Here is a 26886-nt window from a genome sequence, read left to right as displayed (position 1 = left end):
TAAGTTGTATAGTACCAGCAAACTTTACGCAAGAATATATGATCATTGGCATAAAACCGGTGATTGGTATAAAGGCTGGGAACTTTATAGTAACGATTGGAGAGGGGATATTATGAGTTTTAAGAGTGGTTTAATTTATATTGTTACAAAATTTATACAAATGAACGATACCGCAGACGCTTGGAATGAATTTCTTAATGATAAAACGGAAAATAATTTTACTAATCCAGGATTTGTAAGAGTTAATGAATCGATAAGAACTTATGTATGGGCAATTCTCGGAGCGCAATCTCAAACACGAACGTCCATTATCGGTTCTGGGACGGCGCTCGATGCGCAAAAACAGTTTGTCGCAAACGTGGAGGACGCCATTAATTCGCCAGTTGACATACCATCGTTTTTTAAAGCGTTTTCAAGATGCATTACAGTACGCTCGATCCAAAGTGGACTTCGTTTATGCACCGGGACTATACATGTCTCCGAGTAATATGGAACTTAAGATCGGTCAAGTGATAGGCTATAATAATAAAATTGTTATCGCTACCGATCAACAAAAACCAGGTATAAATTCAGATATGAACGTCGAATTAATAACGCAAATGATCACGGGTGAAAAGGGAATAGTCAAGCCACAAACACCACATGTTTCACAAACATCTACTGACGCACAAGTGTCACCGCATATTGCGGCTAAAAATCAACAACATATAGATGAAAAAACAGCGCTTGTAGTGGGTGGAGTCTCGGTTGGTTTACTCATGATTTGGTGGTTAAATAGTTCTTAGCGAATACGTACAACAGCCCTGCAATTGCTACGATCAACCCCCACAAGTTTTGACTAAGCCAAGTGGTGGTCTTAGCTAATAAATTCAATAGCCAGGAAACAACACTCCCTATTATACCAGGAAGTGCGGCTGCGGCTTTCTCAGCTAGCTTTCCCGTGCTGAACCTAATGCATTTAAATGCTTTTTTATCCACTCTTTTATACCGTTTTTATCGTTAGGGGGTGATCCGCCGCTACCACCTGTTAACGAGAGAGTCAAAGTCGATATAATGAATCCCAACGCGGTTAAAATACTAGCAATTGTTATTCCCTGTTCTCTGAACAATGTTTTAATTTTATCGGCCAGTGTAGTGTCATCGTTGAGGACTTGATCGATAGTTTCTTTCTATTACTGGAAGCTGCTTCGAGGCGGGCCAATCTTTCCTCTTCTAGGTTACGCAATCTTTCAGCAACGCGGCGTCTACTGAATTCATCGAGTTTTGTTTTCTCTGGAGCTATATGTTTGTCGATTTCAGATAGCTTGGCTATATTATTTATCAGTTCTCCCCGCATAGTTCGCATTGCCTTGTCAAGACCTCGTAATTCCCTAATACTGAACTCCGAATATGGTACCTGTAACGTGGAATTATCGTAATAGGTATCTAAGATTTCTCCGAGTCCGTCCGAGGCCACCATCGAGGCTGCTTCCAAATCATCTGTATTAACGAGTTCTTTCCTCATAGTCTGAAGAGCCTTAGTAGTCTTCGCGGAAAGTCGTCGGTAGTCTACAAAACCTAATTCATCACGAACAAAGCCGATGCCTTTTTTAGCTGCTATCGTAGACAAGGCTAGGGGCTTACGAGTACGAGAATGCATAAGATCAATATCCGGAGCGCCACGCAGTCGCAATATTCCTTTACTATCTATCTCAAACTTTGAATATTCACGACCTATTGGAGTAACATAATTTTTATCATCTTTTAATGCATCGTAATAATCATTGAAGGTTGATTGTAAAATTTCATCGTTAAGATTTGTTTCATCAGTATCTTCGATTGGGTTATCAAAGTCACCAAAGGTACTTAGATCAAAGTAATTATGTTCAAAATTAGTCATTTTTATTTTAAACATAGGGTACATGTTTTCAATATAACAATGTCTTCGCAATACGGACGCAAGTTAAACCCACAACGTAGACTTCGAGATCCATTAGGGGTCAAAGCAATTCGTCAGTCTGTAACTATAACTAATAACCCTAGTACCATCGATCAGAATCAAACGCTTCTGGTTCGCTTTCCTAATCTCGGCGCACACGATGTGTTAGTTCCGGGAACTGTCCGACTAGCATTTACGATTAGTTTGACTTCTACCGACGTTAACAGGGAGCCCGTTCAGAACTTAGGTCGTGCTATCGTCAAGAAAATCGCTATTAAAATTAGCGGTAATGAGGTTTTGAGTATCTACGATAGCGATGTATACTATTGTTACATGGATCTCTGGAGAACGGATAAAGAGCGGGAAAACTTACAGTACCAAGGAATTTGTAATAAGAACACATTGAGACTGCGCGTAGGTGCTGAAAATGGTGTTGATACCAACGAAAAAGATAAGGCCGTTGCCGACGCATTAGGTAACAGATTCTATATTCCCCTTACTTTGAATTACTAGATTCCCACATGCCTTTTTATCAAGCATCCCTAGGCGATAGGTTAGAATACGAACTCACTTTTAACGACTATGGTAGAGTAATCAGATCCGCTGAAGATGCTAGCTATTCCATTGACAATATCTCGCTCGAGTACGATATGATAACGGATCCCGAATTAGCCAGACAAATTCGTAACCAGTATTCGGGAAGTTTAGCCATTTTGTACGATTGCGTGCTGCGACAACGAAAGATCACGAGGGACAAAAAAGATACGATGTGGAATATCAATCTAAACGTCCCCACGAGGTCGTTGAAGGGTATTTTAATGTTGTTCGAGGACCCCTCCGATGCGTTTTAAAAGAAATACCGAGAAGTTCTACAATCCCAAGATTACAAAAGTAGAATTGACTATCGAGGGCGTTCCTAATCAACTATATAGCCAAGGAATGCTAGCGTATCACCAGTGGGATGAGATTAAAAAACTCCCTTCTATAAAACGCTCCCCGGAAGTTAACGCGGTCGTGAAAGATCTGTCTCTCGGGAGTGTATCGATGGGTGAATACCTCACCACGAAGTATGCGCTATGGCTCGACATGCGAACAACGGACGATGACCAATTACACGGTAGTGGGAGGAGAATAGAAAATGCTAGCGAGGGTGTCACCATACAGATAACAAAGCTTCAGGAATCGGCTGGTAAATTAAACATATATTTGTACGTGATTATGGATGCGCAACTTAATATACAAAATGGGAGATTCGTGCAAGCAATCTATTAATAATCTTTTACCTAAAGATCCGCACTGCGCTATCATATGTGGGCAAACGGGCTGCGGAAAAACAGCCTTTATTCTAGATATTTTAGAAAGTCATTATCGGGACGTTTTCGATCATATTATTATTCTGTGCCAGACTATAAGCGTTAATAAAACATACTTATCGAGAGATTGGGTAATGAATGACGACGGGGTACACAGAGTCGATCCGGGCGATCGTTTACAAGACTGTCTCCGAGTATGTCACGAAAAATACAAAGGAGAATCAACCCTTTTCGTAATAGACGACTGCAGCGCGAGTAAAGAATTAACAAAAAAGAAAGATATGCTTTCATATTTAGCATTTTCCGGTCGGCATACTCAACATAGCATTTGGGTACTTACTCAAAAATACAACTCTGTCCTGAAAGATCTCAGAGAGCAGACCAAATGGGTAGCGCTGTTTCATTGCAAAGATCGAGATTCATTCGAGGAATGTTTACGCGAAAATGATGTCATTTATACCAAGGGTGAACGAGATAAAGTCAGAAAAGTGTTAGCGGCAACGAAGCACTGTAAACTCGTATTAAAAACCGATCAACCAGCAGCTTATGCAATTGCTTAGCAAAATGTAGCAAATTGTAGCAAATATAGCAAAATTGTAGCAAATATAGCAAAAATGTAGCAAATATAGCAAAAATGTAGCAAAAATGTAGCAAATTGAACATTAACGGTTAATATGACATAAAATGTGGTTCGAAATCATCATTCTTTCGCAACAGTTCATTATTACAGGATGTATTGGATATGTCATATTATATTATGTTAGACTTAAATATCTCCTTAGGTATTACATTATGGAATGCGACGAACTCATCGAACAAATGCTCAAAGAATCTGATGTAGATAAATCTTTAGATAAACATAGAGAAAGACTCGCGGCTTTGGTAGCCAGTGGAAAATGTTCCCAATATTTGGGAGAAAATTATACCATCGAAAAAATTGATAACATGACCGACGAAGAGATTAAAAAACTGTACGCGCGTTACGAGTCTAGACTGGGAGCTACCATGACTAAAACTATAGGGTCGTCTATATTACAACTATACACAGTCGTAGCAAGTACGTTTCTCCCCATCCCGGCAGAACATCGCATGTATTTATGCGAATCTCTAGAGAAAGACCCATTCATCGAACACGCTATAAGCTCAGTGAGCTGTGAGTTTTATCATAGATTCGGAATGTTCTTAGCTCCGTTCACCACAGCTTTAATAACGGCTAGGTATTGTCAATTTAAACATACGTGCCCACTTAATAATAATGGAGACACAACAGGTGACACCACAACAGATTGCGCAACCACAACAGATTGCGGAAACGCAACAACAGATTGCGGAAACGGAACCACATGTGAATGAGGAACCACAAGTGAATGAGAAAATACTAAAACCCAGAGTTACTAAGAACCCCCAAAAAATAGCTGCAGGAAGAAAGGGAGGGCTGGCGCACAAAGCAAAATTAATAAATAATTCAACTCCGATTAAAACATGGGCACTAGTAAGAGTTGCTGGTATAGCGGCTGTATGGTTCTTTTATAAGACCGGAGAAGAGAAAACGTCACCCCCGCCGCAACAACAAGTTCAATTAGAGGTTAGTCCTCATATAATGCTATAAGAAGCATGACTACTCCAGTTACAGACGGTAAAATGTTGGTAAACGCGATGTATCATTCAGCAGTGGTCACCGGCTTGGCCATTGGCTATGCCCATATGGCTAAAATGATTACTAAAGCCACACCTCCCAAGCTAGATTTTAATAGATTTGATATAGGTATGATGGTTCTGGATATTGGATTAGCAATGGCAACGAAGGATATGCTCATCAAACAAGGACTTATCCCGGAAGACATCATGAAGTAATTAAACATTTGAATATTTATATTCATATAAATATGGCATGAATTGCGATGATGGTCGGTGGAGCTGTTGTTAATGCTCTAGCTTTTTCGGGAAGTAATTATTTATTTTCCAGTATGAGGGAATCAAACGCTAAAGAAGTTGAAGAGGAGCGTAAACGACATAATAAAGCATTAGAACAATACCAAGCAGCTGAGTTACTATATACGCAGCAGAGAATGAAGAGATTAGACTTTATTCATGAACAACTGATTAAGGAAGGACATTCAATTCAAACGTTTAAGGATGTCGAATCTGCCATGCACGAATACTTCCTCGTTTATGGGAAAAAACTAGACCCAATACCGAGACCAACAATGAGTCAGTTTTATACACCGTCAGAGGCTCAGAAAGACCGAGAGGTCGCATTTGTTATTATGGGATTGACTGCTGTATTGATTTTCAGCTATACAATAGTGTAGATGTGATTTCCATTTAGACAAATGATATGATAGATGTATATACCATGAATAACTGCAAGTTTACACTCATGGGGAAGACGACTCTATGTAACCGCCGCTGTGTTGAAATTTACTGCGGTATACACAATTATTACATCAAGCGCGGACACATAAACTATACATGTTCTGAATGCGGGATAGGGGTCAAAGGTCGTTATTGTTTATGTAAGAAACACGGTGCTGATAGGGTCAGGAATCAGATTATTTATGCTAGGAAGAGAGATTACATCAATGAGAGGAATAGGTTGGGGAGAATACGTATTTAGATATATGAAAACAACCAATTAGACATTTGTTTCATTTTGTATATACCATTCAACCACTATGGTTTTTGTCAGAGAGTTGAAGGCTATGGCAAAGCAACGTGGTCTAAGTGGATATTCTCGTATGAGAAAAGCTGAATTGATTACCTTACTCGGTTTGGAATACAACAGACCACCCCTGACTGTTAGAGAACTCAAAGTTCGAGCGAGAAACAGTGGGCTGAGAGGTTATTCTCGAATGAGAAGAGCTGAATTGATCGCTTTACTAGATAATAATAATGATGATGATAATAATCAACAAGAACAAGACGAGGATGATAATAATCAACAACAACAAGAATTAATATTTGTACCCACATCCGCCGGCGTTGGTAAATATCTAAGAGGTTGGAAGATGGATATTAATTCCAACATGGATGTTAACGATATTAAGCCCATCATATCGAGTAAAATTAACGAGGAATTAGATGATTTACAAAGTATAAAATACCAGCTGACGATTAAAATGTCATTGAGTAAAAGTAACGCAGACGATAGCGTCGAATATACCAAACCATATTTCCGTAGCAATCAAGAAGTTATAACTGAATCCGATACTATAAACGCATCATTAGATACATCAATTCAGAGGATACAGGAAACTTTAGAATGTTGGACTAATAGAGGTTCGGGTTGGGGTGTGGATAAAATCGATAGTTTATATTTAGATATAGCAAATTATATGCCCTTCAAAGGTGGATCTTATATAGATTTACCCCCGTATTATAAGAAGAAAAAAGCCATAATTAACGTAAAAAATAATCTGATGATTGTTTATGAATGATGATAAGATCTGCATTGTTCCCCGTAGACAAGCATCCGGATAGACCTTCTAGCTATCCCCAAAACGATGGACTCAACTTCGATGGTATAGACGAACCTACACCAATATCACAAATTGATAAGGTGGAAAAGCAAAATAATTTAGCTATAAATGTTTTCGGACATTCTAAAGGAATTGTTGTACACAGGATAAGCTCCGCTCCAGAACATATTCCCAGAATCAATTCATTTCTGATCGAAAAAGATGGAAAATATCATTATACATGGATAAAGAGTTTAAACAGGGTGCTATACGATCAAACAAAACATGCTAGAAAGAAATATTTCTGCGAAAGATGCCTGCATGGGTACAGCAGACAAGATCTATTAGAAGCGCATAAAGAAGACTGTAGAGGTGTTGGACAGACCGCTATCAGGATCGATATGCCTAAAGAGGGAAAAAATATATTAAAATTTAAACATTATTGTAATCAAATGCCAGTACCGTACGTAATTTACGCCGACTTCGAAGCGCTTATCAAGCCCATAGAAAATACCAACCAAAGTAGTAGTTTTACGTACAAAACTCAAGAACATATTCCTTGTGGGTTTGGATATATAGTTGTAAGGTATGATGGGAAAACAAACACTCCCGTGATTTACAGAGGTCCCGATGCAGTGGGAAAGTTCCTAGAATATCTACAAAATGAAGAGAGAATAATCAGGGAAAAATTATCGTGTAAGAAACCCATGCGTATGACGATAGATGATTGGAGGGCGCACAAGAAGTCAACGAGTTGTCACGTTTGTAATAAACCCCTGGATGGGGATTCCGTAAGAGATCATTGTCACGTCACGGGTAATTATCGGGGAGCCGCTCAAAACGAGTGTAACTTGAAACTAAAAATGAATGCTCAAACAATACCCATCCTCGTCGTGTTTCATAACCTTAGAGGATACGATTCACATCTCATTATGCAAGCTATCTCAAAGACCGACAGCGGTTTAACGTGCATTCCTAACAATATGGAAAAATACATATCGTTCTCGTTGACTAAACCTATACATTATAGGGACAAGGATGGGAAGTCTAGAATAAAGCAAAGTAATGGGCTTAGATTCATAGACTCCGTACAGTTTCTGTTATCTTCCCTGGACAATTTAGCTAAAGCGAACAATCCCGATGACTTCGCTATAACAAATCAATATACCGATAAGATAACTCGTCATTTGCTGCTGAGAAAAGGTGTATATCCATACGAATATATGGATGATTGGTCTAGATTCGAAGAAACTGAATTACCACCCCTCGAATCATTCTATAGTAACTTAACAGAATCTAGAATAACTGATGCCGATTATGAACACTCTCTGACGGTCTGGGATAAATTAGGTTGTAAGAATTTAGGTGATTATCACGATCTGTACTTAAAAACCGATGTACTGTTACTCGCCGATATATTCGAGATATTTAGAAAGACGTGTTTAAAACAATACGGCTTGGACCCGGCATGGTACTATTCCAGTCCTGGACTATCGTGGGATGCATTGTTGAAGAAGACCGGTGTAGAACTAAAACTACTCACAGATTACAATATGCACTTGTTTATTGAGAAAGGATTAAGAGGGGGTATATCGATGGCGGCGAAAAGGTATTCTAAGGCTAATAATAAATTAGTGGAAGGATACGATCCGAGTAAACCCGACATGCACATATTATATCTCGACGCTAACAATTTGTACGGATGGGCTATGAGTCAACCTTTACCCACTGGTGGTTTTGAATGGGTCAATGTGAATGATATCAATAATAATGATGAGAATAAAGGGTACATACTAGAAGTTGACTTGGAATATCCGAGTTCGTTACATAAAGACCATTACAGTTACCCGCTAGCTCCCGAAAGATTAATGGTTAATAAAGACTGGATGTCGGAATATCAACACTCCTTGATGGGTAATAGTAGGTTAGCTAACGTAGAAAAACTCGTACCAAATTTGATGGATAAGACAAAATATATAGTTCACTACAGAAATCTCCAGTTGTATCTATCGTTAGGTATGAAACTAAAGAAAATACACAGAGTTCTAAAGTTTGATCAAAGCCCTTGGATGGAGCCCTATATAAGGCTGAACACAGATTTAAGAAAGATAGCCACCAGCGATTTCGAAAAGAATCTGTATAAGCTCATGAATAACTCGGTATTCGGTAAAACTATGGAGAATCTAAGGAAGCGTGTTGATGTTAAATTAGTCAGATCTAATGAGGAAGAAAGACTCAGGAAACTTATAGCCAGTCCGGCTTTTAACAGAAGCAATATATTCGATAACGACTTAGCCGCGTTGCATATGCAGAAGAGTAATATAAAATTCAACAGACCGGTGTACGTCAGTATGAGTATTCTCGACTTGTCAAAACACTTAATGTATGACTTTTATTACAACGAACTTAAGAAGCAATACGGCGATAGATGCGAGGTGCTATATACCGACACAGATTCTTTGTTGATGGAAATACAAACCGAGGATGTGCATAAAGATATGGCAGAAAAAATAGATATGTACGACACGAGCGATTACCCTAAAGATAATCCACTGCACAGCGTAGTAAATAAAAAGGTGTTAGGTAAGATGAAGGATGAATGTGCTGGGACCCCTATAGCGGAGTATGTGGGATTAAGACCTAAGATGTATTCTATAAAAAAGTCCGATAATGGAGAGATAAGAAAAGCCAAGGGTGTTAAGAAGTGTGTTGTAAAAACACGAACAGTATAAAGAATCATTATTCAACGGTAGAACGTTCAAACACGAGATGAACTCTTTAAGAAGTTACGATCATAGGATATATGGATTAAGAATGAACAAGACATCATTTTCCCCCTTAGATACAAAGAGATGGATTGATAATGATGGTGTAACTACCTATGCTTATGGTTATGGTGGTAATACCGTACTGTCGGGAACTATGAACAACTCTTCTCCTACAAATGCCCTACCCGGTCCATCTTGAAGATAATAAAGAATAGGCTCTCCTTCTTTCGTAACCAATCGACTAATGTTATACGTCTTAAGGGACCATATGGGATCGGTTGCGCGACGTAGGCCTCCTTCGAGTTCACCGGGCTGGTATAGATATCTTACCCTTACTCTATCCGGAAGTTTTTGTTCTTTGCCTCTCCTCAGTGCTGAAGATTCGGAAGTCACGGATTTCATTTTAATCGCATCGGATGGTTTCTTGCCTATTAATCTTGTCACTTCATTATTCAGCGCTGATACAACGGCTGATAATCGTGTCACCCATTCGGTTGATCTCAATCGCTTGGATTTCATTTCGATCCCATACTGATAGCCAAACAAACGTTCCGCTAATGTCCTGTTAAATCTTTCAACGATAGCTTGTCTGCGGTGGGCCTCTCTTATACCACGGACGATTTTGACGTCGTGCTTTGTTAACAGTTTAGTTACCGATCCCATAAACTCTCGACCGTGATCTACTTGAAATAGCTCAGGCCATTTTAGCGGTCCGCGTTTTTTATGCGACTCAGTGCATTAGCTACTTCTGTTGAATCTTTCGAGGTTAATGGCTCAGCCTCTTTGTATCGACTAGCCACATCCACTACTGTTAAAGCGTATTTATATGTTTTGCGTTTTACCTTATCGTGAGGAAGAAACAAGAGGTCAGCCTGATGAACTTCAGTCGTTGTAAAAATATCAAACTTCTTCCTCGGTATATAACGCGGTGCCGGTAAATATATTTGCCACAACGCTTGTTTCTTTAACCAATCCTTGGCCACATCTTTAGATACCTTAGCCGCGGTGGCTAATTTTTTTATTGCTCCTACACCTTTCCAATATCCTCGTGGGCTATAGTAAATTTTATTCATTATTAATTAATATTGATGTTTAGTTTAATACAACTCATGACTATCGTTAAATCGCATAATCATTTTGGCATAAAAAATTCCATCTGTAGTAGCAGTATAGGTATATGAATCTGGCTCCAGTGGAAGTGGTCCAGAACCATCATTACCTATAAAAATTTATATCATTGGCTCCTGGTGGTGGTGAGCTAGAGCCAATTTAACTGAATCTTATGACTATTGTTGAATCGCATAGTCATTTTGACATAAAAAATTCCCTCTGTAGTGATGGTATAGGTATATGAATCCTGCTCCAGTGGAAGTGGTCCAGAACCATCATTACCTATACTACTCAACCAAATATGGCTGCCACTAGCTTTTAGTGTCACTGACATAAAGTAATTTTCATAGATCCTTGATATGAATGGTCAATATCTCTAAGCTATTCATCAGGGTTTACAGGAGAAATACTTCATATGTCATCCTTGAGATAAAACACAAAATGTGTCTGCAGTAACAGCTGTCAAATTCTCACACAACTTCCCAGCATCTCAAACTACATGGGCACTGCTACATTTATCTACAGTCTAAAATATAAACAAAGACAGTCACTCATAACTCACTGTCAACATGGATATTTCAGTATTTTATAACTATTGGGCTAACATTAAACAAGCAATTATATAAAACAACTTTAATAATATGCATTGATCTACAACAATGAATGTAAGATCTAAAATTGTAAGATCTAAAATTGTAAGGTCTAAGGGCAATGCTGCTGATCCACAACAATTAGATTTGCTTTATACAATTTCACATCTCTGAGAAGATTCTAAAATGAATCATTTCTTAATAAATTCACAAAAGAAAAATTTTCAATTTTGATAATTGTGTATATAAATATAAGCAGTAATGGTGGAAAACTATCTTTAAGTAAATTGTGGTCAGCTGTGTCTTTAGAAACTAGACAGCTTCTGTGGTCTAGTGGTGGAGCGTCTACCTGGAGGCAAGAACGTTCGGGGTTTGATGCCCGGCCGCGTCATACCAAAAGACGTACCAAAAGAGGGAACTTGTTGTCAACCTGTCTTTGACATGGTATGTCAGTGTGCTAGCACTGACAGATCGGTATTAGTGTGGACTAGTACAAGCAGCCACACACACACGTGCATGCACATCACTATATAAGTGCAATACTCTTGGACACTATGCTAATGCCCATTTAAGTTTTGCAACCTTTGCTGGGATGACACAAAATGAAAGAAACATCCTGTCACAAGAGATATGAAGTAACGGTATGTGTAGGTACCATGTTGGCATCTGGCCTGCCTGACACTGCAGGTAGGCATCAGTGATGAGGCGGCTGTCCTCACAGTTGATGTGGATGGTGCAGCGGTGATGTGGCATCACAGTGTTGTCATGGATGTTGGGGTCAGCTAGGAAGTCGGGCAGCCTGTCAACTGCAACTGATCACACAGCAGATGCAAATCATGTAAGTCGAAGATTCAATCCCTGCTGACAGATACTTCATGGAGACAGACTGCTGACACTAATTTTTCAAGGCAAACACAGTCTTGAGTCTTGTCTTAGGGATGTTCTAGATCCTCTGCCCAGATGTAGGAAGTCCGAGTTGAGGAGGACAATAAAGAAGAAACAATATAATGTGAAGTTAATAACCAAGGAGCTTAGATTATCATTTCACAAATATCTGTTGACATGTGGTTAAAATTTTTTTTAGATAGTGGTTTGACGTGCACTGTAGCTCCCCTGGATATGGAGTCAACAGTTAAGAAGGTCGATATAGCCAGACATTTTACAAAACTTGCTGACAGCATGTCATCCAAATATGTTCGCCTAAATACTGAGAACTACTAATAATTTCAACAATTCTTCTTTATTTTCAACTTATAAATTTCTGTTTCAAAAAGTAACATCTATTGTGTTGATTTTGTTCTGGAATATCACCTTGGCATGGAAACAAACATTTAAAATTGAGTTTCAGAAGATTTGGTTCAACAGATTCTGAAAAATAAGCAAAACCTATTTTTGCAACATGGTCTGTGGATTCCACAAGTAACTGGTTTCCATCATACCTTCAATATACATGCAGCAGAGCTCCAGGCAAGCTGCTTATTTGTTACATAATATAAACCACAATTACCCAGGGTTATTTTAGTTGCTTGCATACAAATATGCAAGAGAAATTTGAGAAAAGGATAATAAAATAACAACACTTCAGTTTATTCATCTTCCCGAGGCAAAGGCGTTAACTGACGATAAAAGTCCAGTTTCCTACCTTGCAAAACTAGGCTGGAATTAGGAGTTATATTTTAGCTCGACTAATGAGTATATGCATAGTCAAAATCACCTTACATGCCGGTTCATAAACTGCCGTGCAAATTTCAATCGGTTGCAGGATTTGCAAAGTATGTGTACCTACAAATCTGCATCAACAGATATTTTTCAAATCTTTTCATGTTTTTAATCAAGGTGCTCACCTGATTTTATGCACCTTGCGAAGAAACATAGATTTTAATTATCGATCAGATGGTCTTGACTGGTTTCAAGCAAATGCAAGTGATACGAGAGGTGGAATCTGATTGGTCAATAGGAAGGACATAGAAGGGACATAACTCGTAATAGCCACTGGTGGCTCTACAATCGAGCCCAGAAATTCCAGTCTAGTTCCACATGGGTGGAGACTGGACTTTCATTGTCAGTTAACTCCCTTGCCTCGGCAAGCTGCGCTTAAATACCCAATGTATCCTTTTCATCTAGCTTACCTGTATTTCTTTACGGGTACTTATTTCCAGCCATCACACATCACACATCACACATTTATGAACTCTACTACAGTGAATAATGCAAAAGAAGGCACTATGTCTCGCCCGCCTAATGTCAGTTAGACATGTATATCGCTGTGAATTTACATATTACTTGGGGCAGCAAAGGAACAGAAGTTATCTGAAAAAGCATATTAAACAGAATTATTTGAAAAAGGTGTCTATTCATTGGTGTAACAATACCAACAGACTGGACCCAAAGGAGTAAAATATTGAATACCAAAAGGAAGCTATCAATACCCACAGTGAACAATAATTTTTGAGATTGGTCAAAACACAATGGACAAATCAAGTTCAAAATCCAAAACATTTCAAAATGGCTGCTTGCAGTATCTGGTGGTTTCCAAAGGAAAGATGTTTACAGACAAGGATGATGAGGATGTTGGATAATCACATCATGAGAATCAACACGTCTTTCAGTCGGTCTGAAAACAGAAACCAACTTGGAACTTAGTTAATCTGATATATGGGTATACCTTCAACATTACATTAAATATTGATCATTCTAATCTCAAAGGCATGTCAATAACAGTGAAGGAATGACCATCTACACATCAATGCATGAGAGGAGTTCAAAGGAGTCAGTGAACCAGATGGCCAGCACATGTAGGATTCTTTGTCCACTCCTTACAGTAGATCATTATCCATAACCCATAACAGCCCAGAAATAAACCACCCTGAACCTAGGTGAGTATGTCTCTTCCAGTTTGAGACAGCAACGGTATGGTACAAACTGATGTCCAACCAGACACACACCATACAGTCATGGGGTTATATGACACTCAATGCATAATATTTTGTTCTAACCATTGATCTTTGTGACTGGAGACTTGAAGTCCAGGTGTTTGAGCTGAGCAGTGAGATGGTCAGGCAGGGTGGTCTGGAAAAAACACCACAACCCAAATATATAATTTTCAATCTTAAAATCAGACTCTAATACATAGCCTCCCTCCAGAGACTGAATGAGTGAGTTCATGTTTATTCAGTTAGTAAACTTAGTAAAATGAATCATATAGTTGACAATGTGTATTCGGCATAACATTACAAGTTTATATTTGAATACAAGACATTCATGGCCTTCAGACCTTTACCTGCTAATGCATTTTGGCATACAGACAAGTAACAAATTCATTTAACATTTCTAGCCCTTGACCATTTACAAACCATGTTTCCCCATTATGTAAGAGACCTCATCACTTTTTGCGTATAATCCCACATGTAGTATATTTAGGGTTTCCATGATCATGTAAACCACAGTCTCCCACATCAGCACCCCAGCCTCTTCAGATTTGTAGAACTGGTACAAGGGATTGAGACAATAGGTGCTGAGCTGAACAAGATAGACTTCGTGCTGCTCCCCCACCCAAGAAGGTGTACAGAGAGTCTGAAAAAGACTGCTGCCCCCTTGCCCCTCCAAGTAGGTGTACAGAGTCTGAGGGGAGACTGCTGCTCCCCCATCCAAGAAGGTGTACAGATAGTCTGAAGGAGACTGCTGCCCCCCCCCCCCCCCCCCAAGAAGGTGTACAGAGTCTGAGGGGAGACTGCTGCTCCCCCCCCCCCCCAAGAAGGTGTACAGATAATCTGAAGGGAGACTTCTGCTCCCCCCACCCACCCCAAAAAAAAGAAGGTGTACAGATAGTCTGAGGGGAGACTGCTGTTCCCCCACCCAAGAAGGTGCACAGATAGTCTGAGGGAGACTGCTGCTCCCTCCCCCCACCCACCCACCCCCACCCCAAGAAGGTGTACAGATAATCTGAGGCGAGACTTCTGCTCCCCCCCCCCCAAAAAAAAAAGAAGGTATACAGAGTCTGAGGGGAGACTGCTGCTCCCCCACCCAAGAAGGTGTACAGATAGTCTGAGGGGAGACTGCTGCTCCCCCACCCAAGAAGGTGTACAGAGTCTGAGGGGAGACTGCTGCTCCCCTCCCCCAAGAAGGTGTACAAAGTCTGAGGGGAGACTGCTGCTCCCCTCCCCCAAGAAGGTGTACAGATAGTCTGAGGGAGACTGCTGCTCCCTCCCCCCCCCCAAGAAGGGGTACAGATAATCTGAGGCGAGACTTCTGCTCCCCCCCCCCCAAAAAAAAAAGAAGGTATACAGAGTCTGAGGGGAGACTGCTGCTCCCCCACCCAAGAAGGTGTACAGATAGTCTGAAGGGAGACTGCTGCTCCCCCACCCAAGAAGGTGTACAGAGTCTGAGGGGAGACTGCTGCTCCCCTCCCCCAAGAAGGTGTACAAAGTCTGAGGGGAGACTGCTGCTCCCCCCCCCTCCAAAGAAGGTGTACAGAGTGTGAGGGAGACTGCTGCTCCCTCCCCCCCAAGAAGGTGTACAGATATTCTGAGGGGAGACTTCTGCTCCCCCCCCCCCCCCAAAAAAAAAAAGAAGGTATACAGAGTCTGAGGGGAGACTGCTGCTCCCCCACCCAAGAAGGTGTACAGATAGTCTGAGGGGAGACTGCTGCTCCCCCACCCAAGAAGGTGTACAGAGTCTGAGGGGAGACTGCTGCTCCCCCCCCCCCCCCAAGAAGGTGTACAGAGTGTGAGGGAGACTGCTGCTCCCTCCCCTCCCCCCCCAAGAAGGTGTACAGATAGTCTGAGGGGAGACTTCTGCTCCCCCCCCCCCCCCCCAAGAAGGTGTACAGAGTCTGAGGGGAGACTGCTGCTCCCCTCCCCCAAGAAGGTGTACAAAGTCTGAGGGGAGACTGCTGCTCCCCCCCCCCCCCCCCCCAAGAAGGTGTACAGAGTGTGAGGGAGACTGCTGCTCCCCCACTAAAGAAGGTGTACAGATAGTCTGAGGGTAGACTGCTGCCACCCCCCACCCCCCCCCCCCCTCCAACCAAGAAGGTGTACCTTCCACACTGTAGCTCTTGCCTGACTTTAATAATTACATTTCAGATTCTATTTTCATCCATCCCATTGAACCTGTACTCACATACTGGTTTTTCCATGGATCCCTGCCTGAACCCATATTGAATTATTTATTCTGGTAACTTAACATGGCTTCTTTATCATCAGTTCCATTCCCGACATGGGTACAATGTGTGAAGCCCATTTCTGGTGTCCCCCGCCGTGATATTGCTGGAATATTGCTAAAAGCGGCGTAAAACCATACTCACTCGCTCACTCTTTATCATCATGAACGTTAAGTTGATCTCGGCTTGGTTCAGAAATGAAGTTGACAAGATAAACAGTTTAAGCGTTATCAATGCCATCTATCGACGAAAAAAACACCTATTGTAGCTTGTGTGGGCTCTTCAGGCCGGGTGAGTTTAACATATGATATCTTATACAGATATCACTGAACATTTCCTATTGATTTAAAACATGAAGTCTTTGTCTCTTATTTGATGAGTGTATTGGAGTGATGTCTCACCGACTTGACCAGGTCCAGGAATGTGACAGATGGGGTAGCGTTTGATAGCACCACCCTGCTTCTGATCTCAGTGCCATCAACCAGCACCACCCCCTCGCATCTCTCCCCCCGGGTCAGCACATGGCTCACAGGCTGCGGAAACACAGAATCCTTAGAACATACTCCAGTGGTGTGCACATTGGTCAAACCTCAAGATTGAATGTATTGGTTTGAAAATGAAATGGATTGGAAAACATTACAACAACAAAATTACAAACTTCCCAATGGTATTTTGCAAACATCTTTGAAATTATCAGACTGTGAATGCTTTTCCTTTACAATATTACTCAAACTAACTGACATGAACTAATAATTGGCAACACACTGATCACATCCAACAATCATTAATATCATTATGAAACAGAACAACAAGCATAAGAAAAATATAGTCAAACAGAATGCAGGCATGCAATCACTTTTAAAATAATGACAATGTGTGTTCCAAATTGTTAATGTCTTGTCAAAAGTATGGAAAGTATTTAATCTAAGGCCATTCTTAAACAAATAGGCAATGACCGAATAACAAGGCTCCCTGCCTCCCCAATACATCTCACCCTGCAGCAGGAGATGCTGGCACCATGATCAATGGCACAGTTAGCTATGGCCTGAGACACACCTCCCTACCTCCCTCCCTGATCATCTGTACTCACCCTGTCACAGATGATGCTGGCACCATGGTCGGTGGCACAGTTAGCTATGGCCTGAGACACACCTCCCTCCCTCCCTCCCTCCCTGATCATCTGTACTCACCCTGTAACAGAAGATGCTGGCACCATGGTCGGTGGCACAGTTAGCTATGGCCTGAGACACACCTCCCTCCCTCCCTCCCTGATCATCTGTACTCACCCTGTCACAGAAGATGCTGGCACCATGGTCGGTGGCACAGTTAGCTATGGCCTGAGACACACCTCCCTCCCTCCCTCCCTCCCTCCCTGATCATCTGTACTCACCCTGTCACAGAAGATGCTGGCACCATGGTCGGTGGCACAGTTAGCTATGGCCTGAGACACACCTCCCTCCCTCCCTCCCTCCCTGATCATCTGTACTCACCCTGTCACAGAAGATGCTGGCACCATGGTCGGTGGCACAGTTAGCTATGGCCTGAGACACACCTCCCTCCCTCCCTCCCTCCCTGATCATCTGTACTCACCCTGTCACAGAAGATGCTGGCACCATGGTCGGTGGCACAGTTAGCTATGGCCTGAGACACACCTCCCATCCCTCCCTCCACATAGCCCCAGGCTCCCTTGATTCCTTCCAGCTCTCCCATGACATGGTGGAGTAGCACATACCTAGCAACACACATCATGTAACATCAGCAATATGGCACATGGCCACCTACGGTATAAGGACATGTAATTCCTAGATTAAAGGGAGTGGCCAGTTGTGAAAATTTAAGTTAGCAGATCTTGCCATTTTAGATAAACAACTAGTTTGAAATGAAAGTGACTGGATGGATTTGACCAAGATGTCTAATCCTGATGAACCACTTTTAAATACAAATTATGGTTTATCTTACCTACAACATGATGTCAAATTAAGACATCTCCTGCACAACTGGCTCAGACTGTACGGACAAACACAAAAACCATGTATGTGCTAAACATCCTTGTTCTTCAGTGGGAGAATGAATCTTAACATGTTCAACTGCTTATAAAAACAAATATTGACAAATCTCTGCCAGCTTTGATACCAGCATTTGCAGAAGAAACCTCACCCACTGCCTGGAGAATCTGGTGTCAACATCGCCCCTATCACTGAATCCGTGGCAAGTGTTGCCTTCAGGGGCTCCGATTCAAACCAGCGGTCCAATATCTGACAGTGACAATTGATATGAAACATCAATGCAGCTGGGGATCTACCTTCTATTGGTATGAGCATTACTATTATGGAAACATGTTGTTGAAGGAGTATCTTAAGATGTACGCTGATAAACTGACCTTCTGTGCTGGTGCAGTCATAAATTCATAGAAGTCGGTAAGTTCTGGACCTAAAGATTTCACTGAAAAATATCACGATCAACAGTTACCACTCCTGAATACAAAACAACACTTGATGGTGGGCTGTCTTGCTATAGAAACAGCTCTTATTGATGGTAAGCTGTTGAGATAACATTCTCAAGAGAATGCTTTTACTGAGGTAGGTGTAACTAAAAAGCTGTACAGTCAGCTTTTATGGACGGTAGGCAGTTTAACTAGGATGCTGTGGAGAAAGCTCTTACTGATGGTAGGCTGTTCAGATAACTTCCCCAGTAAGGGCTTTGAATGAGGGTATGCTGTCTAACAAACATGATGGGAAAGGAGCAGCCATCTGATTTTTAAGGGTAGGATGATAGGGTTTCTAAAAATAATCAAAGTCTTGTTTTACTGAAAAAAATATAACATAAGCCTTGCATATTAGGGAAAGAAATTGTGTGCCCTTTTCCTGCAGACAGTTATCATGGAACTGTTCTGGGTGAACAATGCCTTCCAAATGACGTGCTGGTTTTCTTGGGGAATTAGTCAGCAAAGAGCCGCAGTCACAGGAGACTAATCACAATTTTATTTACAAGAACAATTAACAATTTACAATATACTTAGATAATAACTGAGGGTGCCACAGAGAGTCGGTACACACTCTGGGCTTTGGGAGAGAGGTCTGCTTGGTAAGAGAGTCAAACCCCTTCTCTGCCTAAAACCTGGCTACAGTATGTATTTAACAAATATTTGAACAATAAAAAGGAATAGGATTGGTTGATACACGATTAGTTGTGCCCTATGCTAAATGGATGGCTAGACAGAGGGGAATACTAAATCCTGTTAATCCTGTTGGACTGGCACTAATCTTGTTGACATATTTACTGGATGCTTTGAAAGAGATTATGGTGACACTATAGACGAGCTTGTTTTGGGGCCAATCCTTAATGCCCTATAGACGAGTTTGTATGGGGGCTAATCCTTAATGAGTCTTATTCCTGAATGTTATTCTAATATAGGTGATGACAGATTTACATAAATAAAATAGTTCAAGGTAATCTTTTATCTCGGAGATGGGATCTTGACACCTTAGGCTAGCATTTATCTAAAAGCTTCAAATCTATTAAACTATGTAGACGTAACACTTGTCTTATTGAATAGTATGTCTAGAAGATGCGCTCCCATTACCTTAGGCTAGCATCTATCTAAAAAGCTATAACTGAAACTACTGATATTTCATATATGCATTTTTACCTGATGATAAGTATTACTTGCTTAACTATAATTATATGAAATGATGTATAAATATTACATCATGATAACTCATAAAAGCACTTGATGTAGATCTAATTGTTATAGGATAACTTAGTATAAATGTTATACCATGATAACTTCCCCTCCGTCTGAAAAAGTTTGGACCCCAAACGTGTAAAAATCAAAATAATGGATGGACAATGTATTAAGTTAACTGGTAGTATAGTAAATAACAATTTTTATAGAGTCTCTTTGATATAAGGAAACATAATGTAAAAGTTCTTTCTGCTGTCATCAGGGAATCTGGATGTGGAGCTGGCTTGTCTTGGCACTCTGTACTGGTGGTTTATGGGTGATGTAAGAGGCCTTGAGGTCCACATCCTGGTGTGAGGTTTAGTATATAGTTGGCTGTGTACATGGAGATTTTACATGGAAACAAAGAAAAGAGAGTTAGAATATTCAAATAATATGTCATATATAAATACTTCCTTTGTTTGTCTGTAATAACTAGAAAATAAAACAAATATGATAATTATGATGTAAAAGATCAGTACATAATTATTACAAAAATGGTGTCATTACCAGGAAGAATGTATTGGCGGCAAATTACAAAAGTATATCATGAAAAAAAAATTTAAAAAAATATCCTTCTATTTTTGGATACAATCATTAGACGCATTATATATACATATATGTGCATATAACAAGTGCATTGATTTATCACACTAATAAGGTATACAAAAGGTGCTAGAACTTACGTATATCCTTTTTAGAATTATTTGTTAATTTTCGTAACTATTTGGTTTGCGTTTTCTTTGTTTTGGTTCATTTCGGTTGTTAGGTTTGCTTTATTTCAATTTGGTTTGTTTGGCTTTGCGTCATTTTGCTTCGATTTTCGTTTGTTTCAATTCGGTTCAATGCGATACGGCTGGGTTTCATTCGGTTCGTTATATAGTTTGATTTGCTTCGGTACGGTTTTGGTTCAATTCGCAGTATGGTTTGCTTTGGTTTGGTTCATTTCATTTCGATTTGGGATATGGTTCGGTTCAATTCGGTTCATTTCGATTTGCAATACGGTTTGATTTGCTTTGATTTGTTATGGTTTGGTTTGTGTCATTGTGTCATTTCACTTCGCTTTTGAGATTGGTTGATCAGGTCAATGCTCAAAATTTGTTGTGATACAAATAACTCAGATGATCAGGCTGATGCCATTTGTTCTCAACTGGCGACCCACAGTGAAAAGACTGGACACAAGAAAACATAACAAGATACAGCTAATAGCTGTTTCGTGATTTGCACCGTTTATTCAGGAGATTTTGTATTTTGGTCAAGAATATGTTCAATTGGCATTCACAGGCATATATGGGGATTTGATCAACGTATGGTCGACCGGGTCTATGGTGTATGTTTGTAGTACGGTAGTAAAACATGTTGATGTTTCCCCAGTCTTTATGTGGAAAAATAGCCCTTTTGGATTTATAGATTGGTAGTTGAGACGGATCATATGGACGATTATCTACTTTACAGGACCACTTAGAGAGATCCTTCCAGCTATTATCAAGGTAGCGCTGTATGAGGTGTTTCAAAATAGCGTGTTTGGTAATGATGATCATCTTCGTTGTTGGTATGTGAGGTCTTGACATAGCAGTCTCCTTGAATAATTTCAATGCCCATAACTCTCTTTATTACATGACCCTCTTCTTCTCGTAGGTGTTTTGGAATAAACGGATATGGTTTGACATCTAATTCTATGCATGGTTTGGTGTTCTCTTGCTCCACATTCCCTGACATTGTATTCCCTGACAGAACATTGACTGATTTATTGTCTTGTGCTGAATCCTTTTGGTCGAAAAACATATGATGCTTTAGAGGACGCTTACGTCGTTTACCTGACATACTTCTTTTGAGATGAAATTCTCTCCGAATGGAGTCTGGAATGCTGCTGCCATACTCCCATGTGTTTTTCCTTTCTGGATCCTTCCATTTCACTCTGTAGTAGATTTTGCCATTTGCTCTCTTAGAACTTACAATTGAGTGGATGTCCTTTGGATTGAAAATAGGAGGTATATCCTTGGTTTGATTACCTGATGTTGGACTCTGACTTGGAGGTTGTGCCAGGCCGTCGTCAAGTTGTTTTCTGGGTTTTGGCTGGTGATACTTACTATTCACTCCGCTTTTCCCTTTGTTTACTTTTTCATTTAGCTTGGTTGGAGCATGATTTTTCCTCGTCATTGTTGTACTGGGACTGGCAGGTTTTTCTGTTGTACTTGGAGCAGGGTTTTTCTTCTTTGTTGGGATCTTTTGCTTCGGACTCTTGTTGCTGGAAGTACCTGCCTTTGTTTTGGAATTGGCCTTCTTACCTTTCTGTTGTGGAGGTGATTGATCAGGAGCCTGGTAAGTTGAACTTGTTGATGGGGAATTGTTGCTGTCAAGCTGAGTATCATTGACTGGTTCCTCGTTGTCATCCATGACTCCTGAATCTATGTTACTGGTGTCATTGAGGTATGGTTCTGGAGGATACTGTGGACGATCAGCAGGATCCAAATATGGTTTCAGGCGAATGGCATGGACCAGTGGTTTGTGTATTTTATCGTCAGAACTTCGGCGTAGTTTGTAGGTATAATTTGGACCTGGATGGATGATATAATAGCTACCATACCACTTTTTGGTTAATTTGTTGGAAAGGCCTTTTTCAACTTTTTGACAGTAAAGCCAAACTCTTTGACCTGGGGTGAATTCAGGTTCTTTAGCCTTTCGATTATATTGTTCAGAATACACCTCCTTAGCCCGAGCAGTGTTTTCAGCTGCAATTGTTCTAGTGATTTCAAGCTCCTCTAGCAAATTTAAAAGATAACTTTTGTTATTGTGGCCTAAATTTTCTTTTGGAATTAATGCTACATCTTGTGGAGCTCTCATTTCTCGGCCAAAAAGCATAACGTATAGGGATTTTTGTGTTGACAAATTTGGGGCCATCCGATAGGCCATCATGATGCCAGGAATACAACGGGGCCAATCATTTTGAGACTTGTTACAATAGGCTCTTAGTGACTGATTGATATAGGAATTGAGCCTTTCTACACAACTGTTTGTTTGAGGATGGTATGGGCTGGTGTGGGTAAATTTAATTGCCAAAAGTTCACAAATTGCTTTGATGAGTTTGGACATGAAGTTCTGACCTCTGTCTGAAATTAAGGTCCTTGGAGCGCTATACCGACAAAATATTTCTCTGACGAGAACATCTGCTACTTCTTTGGCTTCTTGGGTCCGAAGTGGAAAGGCTTCACACCATCTGGATGATGCATCTGTGATGACCAAAATGTACTTGTACTTGTCTGGTGTTGTTGGCAGGGGACCAAGAATGTCAACGTGCCATCGGGTGAAGACCTCTTCTACAGGTAGTGGACCAAGTGGTGCCTTCTTGCCATGGTAGTGCCTCTTGGTCTGTTGACATACCTCACATGTCTGGACATAAGTAGCAATATCGCTGTACATTTTGGGCCAGTAGTACTTAGGTCTCATGGTGTTGTGCATCCTTTCTTTCCCATGGTGGAAACCACCAAACTCTGAGTCATGGTAGGATTGCAGGACTTGATTCCTAAGGGTTCTTGGGATTGCCAGCTGTTTAATGAATTTGTCCGCATGGCCTTTCTGTCTTTGTGGAACGAATCTGTATAGGATGCCTTCATCAATTTCAAACGTATTGGCTTCGATAAGAATCTGTTGACGATCCTTATCATTTTCTGGAAGGACATCATCCTCTTTGTAGTCAAAGATTTGGATGAAATCTGGACAAACCCCTTGTTGGTGACGTAAATTTGGATGTTCTTTTATACTTACTCCAACCAATGTGTCTTGGGTAACATCAGCATTTGTAGCATGTAAGGCTGCAACAACATTAACTGGTACTGACTGATAATCCTCTTCATATTCAAAGGTGACTGACCAATGTGTTGTCTGTGTGGCTGATTCTAAGTGATTGACAATAGGTGTGCAAATATCCTCAGACTGAGTTGTCTGTGTGACCTGTGTGGATGAATGGGTGTTTGGAAAGATTGTACTGCTAGTTGATTTGCTTTGCTGAGTTGAAGTTACTGAGAAGACTGTTTTCTCACAATCTTCTTCTGTCTGATCATTACAGTTAATATTTTCCTCATATTCCCTACGTGAGAGAGCATCGGCATTTCCATTGGCTTTGCCGCTGCGGTGAACAATGTCAAAAATGTAGGTAGAAAGTTCCAAAGACCATCGCCCTAACCTACCTGTGGCATCCTTGATGGATTTCAGCCATTTACATGCTATATGATCAGTGTAGACTGTGAATTTGGAATTTGCAAGGTATGGATGAAAGGATCTAATGGCTTCAACTAGAGCTAAGCCTTCCTTTTCTGTAATGCTCCAGTTCTTTTCGCTGCCATGAAGAGCTCTACCACCAAAAGCTATTGGATGTTCATTATTTTTCTCATCTTTTTGACTCAAAACAAAACCTATGCTGATATCACTGGCATCAGTTGCAGGAAGAAATTCTTTGTCAAAATTTGGATATGCCAGATATACAGGTGTATTACTCATAGCATGTTTGAGTGTGTTGAATGCCTGATCACACTCAAGTGACCATTGGAACTTTGGTTTCTTTCCTACTTCTGCCTCCGAATGCTTCTTTAGCAAGGCATTCAGTGGAAGCGCTATGTGAGCGTAATTTTTCACATACTTCCTGTAGAAGTTTGTGAGACCTAAGAAGGAGCGAATCTGCTTTTGTGATTTGGGCACTGGAAAGGTTCTAATTGCTTCAATCTTTTTGTCATCAACTTGAACACCTCCACATGACAAAACATGACCCAGAAAAGAAACTTTGTCCGTTGCAAAATTGCATTTGGATGGCTTTAGTGTTAATTTTGCCTGTTTCAGATAGTAAAATACTTGCTCCAAATGTTGGATATGCTCTTCAAAGTTTTTGCTGTAAATTATCAAATCATCAATGTAGATCAGCGCAACCTTAAAAAGCAATTTTCGTAGCACTTTGCTCATGAGCTGTTGAAAACAAAGTGGAGAATTTGTCAAACCTTGGGGCAATCGTTCAAATTGATAAAGGCCTTGATGGGTGACGAAAGCAGTTTTATGCTTTGAATCTTCATGTGATGGCACTTGGAAGAAGCCATTAGCAAGGTCTAAAGTTGAGTAGATCTTAGCTTGTGCATTGGCGATGTGATCAACAACATCATCAAAGACAGGAAGAGGCCAAGACATTGGTAAAGTGACAGAATTCAACTTTCTGTAGTCACAAACAAATCTAAATGAGCCATCACGTTTCTTGACTAGGATAATGGGAGCTGAATACATAGAAGTAGACTCCTCGATCAAACCATACTTCAGAAAATCATCTATAAGTTCTTCGGTGACTTTTTGGAGATGAGGAGATTGGCGATATGGTCTACTCTTAATGGGTGGGTGGTTGCCAGTGTCAATGATATGTTGGTGCATGTCAGTCTTACCTAAATCTGGAAGACTCGTTGAAAACATGTTTCTATTTTGTCCCCAAAATCTAAGTAGTCTGTGTCGTTGGTCTGGAGTCAGTTGTGTATTGGTCAAATCAAATCCTAACTCTTGTGCAATTTTAACATAATCCCTGGTGTCATTGTCTCTCTTCTCATTGTCGGTGTTAACGGTACTGATGAATGGTTGGTCAGAGTCGATTTCAAAAACAGAGTCTTTGTCAATGTAACTAAATTTGCCTAAAACTGTACCCTTGTCAAGAACTTTTTCTTCTTGTGAGGGATTCATAAGCCTAAATGTAGCAGTTTTGCTTTTTGATTTAGAAAGAGTTCTACCGCCTGCTACTTCAGAATGAGCAGTGAGGGAAGCAATGGGTTCAAAGAGGATGAGGGAATCCTCTTTGACCTCTGATAGCCTAACCTTGAAATGAATTTCACTCTGAGGGGGGATGTAAATCTGATCTATTGTTTTTGCTAATCTACTAATCTCTTGCACTGAATTGGCTATGAAATTGATATATTGCCTATCTGAGGTGCTGTTGTTAAGTATCAAGGAATGACAGCTATAATCTAAGACTGCATCATTGTCATCAAGGAAGTTTTCACCTAGTATCACTGCCTCTGGAAGAGTAGGCAGAATATGGAATCTTTGAGAAAATTCCTAATCCTCAATGACAAAATCTAACACAACTGAACCTACCACTTTATGCAATTCACCGCCAACACCTTTAACCTGTGGAAAGGGTGAGTTTCCAAGAGTAAGGTTTTCAAAAGCTGTGCTCAGAAAAGCAGACGAAATACAACAAATGGATGCCCCTGTATCTACTAAACAATTTGTTGTTTTTGTGCCAAATTTTGCCTGAATTACACTGTTGGCAAGGGGCGTAACTAAAGACACTGTTGGAATTTCACTTTCAAAGTTACTTTCCATACCAGACTCCATATTTGCCATTAGTATGTACCGTACTAAATTAAAGAAACACAAGTAATCAACAATGTAGTACTTACAATATTTGAAGACTTTTTCTTCCTTTGTTGGTGTCTTTGCAGGAGTTGGTTGTCTTTTATCCAGTGTTGAGGTCAGAGGTAGATGCAGCCTGCTTGTTATTCCATCAGATGATCACGGTTGGACATGTCCTCGAATGGGTTCTTGTAGCTGGTTGTAGTTAGTTCCTGGACTCCGTGGTTCCAAAAACGATGATTCTCCGCCAAATTATCATGGAACTGTTCTGGGTGGTGCTGGTTTTCTTGGGGAATTAGTCAGCAAAGAGCCGGAGTCACAGGAGACTAATCACAATTTTATTTACAAGAACAATTAACAATTTACAATATACTTTGATAATCTGGTGTCAACATCGCCCCTATCACTGAATCCGTGGCAAGTGTTGCCTTCAGGGGCACCGATTCAAACCAGCGGTCCAATATCTGACAGT

At 40.5% G+C, this 26886-nt stretch overlaps 1 protein-coding gene across 1 annotated transcript in view; it reads right to left on the bottom strand.

Annotated features, from left to right (window-relative positions):
* Positions 1-26886, bottom strand: part of LOC139452989 (pyridine nucleotide-disulfide oxidoreductase domain-containing protein 2-like) — an 81739-nt gene that overhangs the window by 17384 nt on the left and 37469 nt on the right. The window contains exons 9-13 of the mRNA XM_071234615.1: positions 18473-18570; positions 17906-18047; positions 16717-16848; positions 14154-14226; positions 11813-11969 (exon numbers count right to left, since the gene is read on the bottom strand). Of these exons, the coding sequence (XP_071090716.1) occupies positions 11813-11969; positions 14154-14226; positions 16717-16848; positions 17906-18047; positions 18473-18570 (602 nt within the window). The remainder of the gene's footprint in view (positions 1-11812; positions 11970-14153; positions 14227-16716; positions 16849-17905; positions 18048-18472; positions 18571-26886) is intronic.

Source organism: Haliotis cracherodii, unplaced genomic scaffold (assembly GCF_022045235.1).
Source record: "Haliotis cracherodii isolate W230 unplaced genomic scaffold, xgHalCrac1.p SCAF_9, whole genome shotgun sequence".
NCBI classification, from domain to species: Eukaryota; Metazoa; Mollusca; class Gastropoda; order Lepetellida; family Haliotidae; genus Haliotis; species Haliotis cracherodii.
Note: the sequence above shows the minus strand (reverse complement) of the source record. Positions and strands in the feature narration are given on the sequence as shown.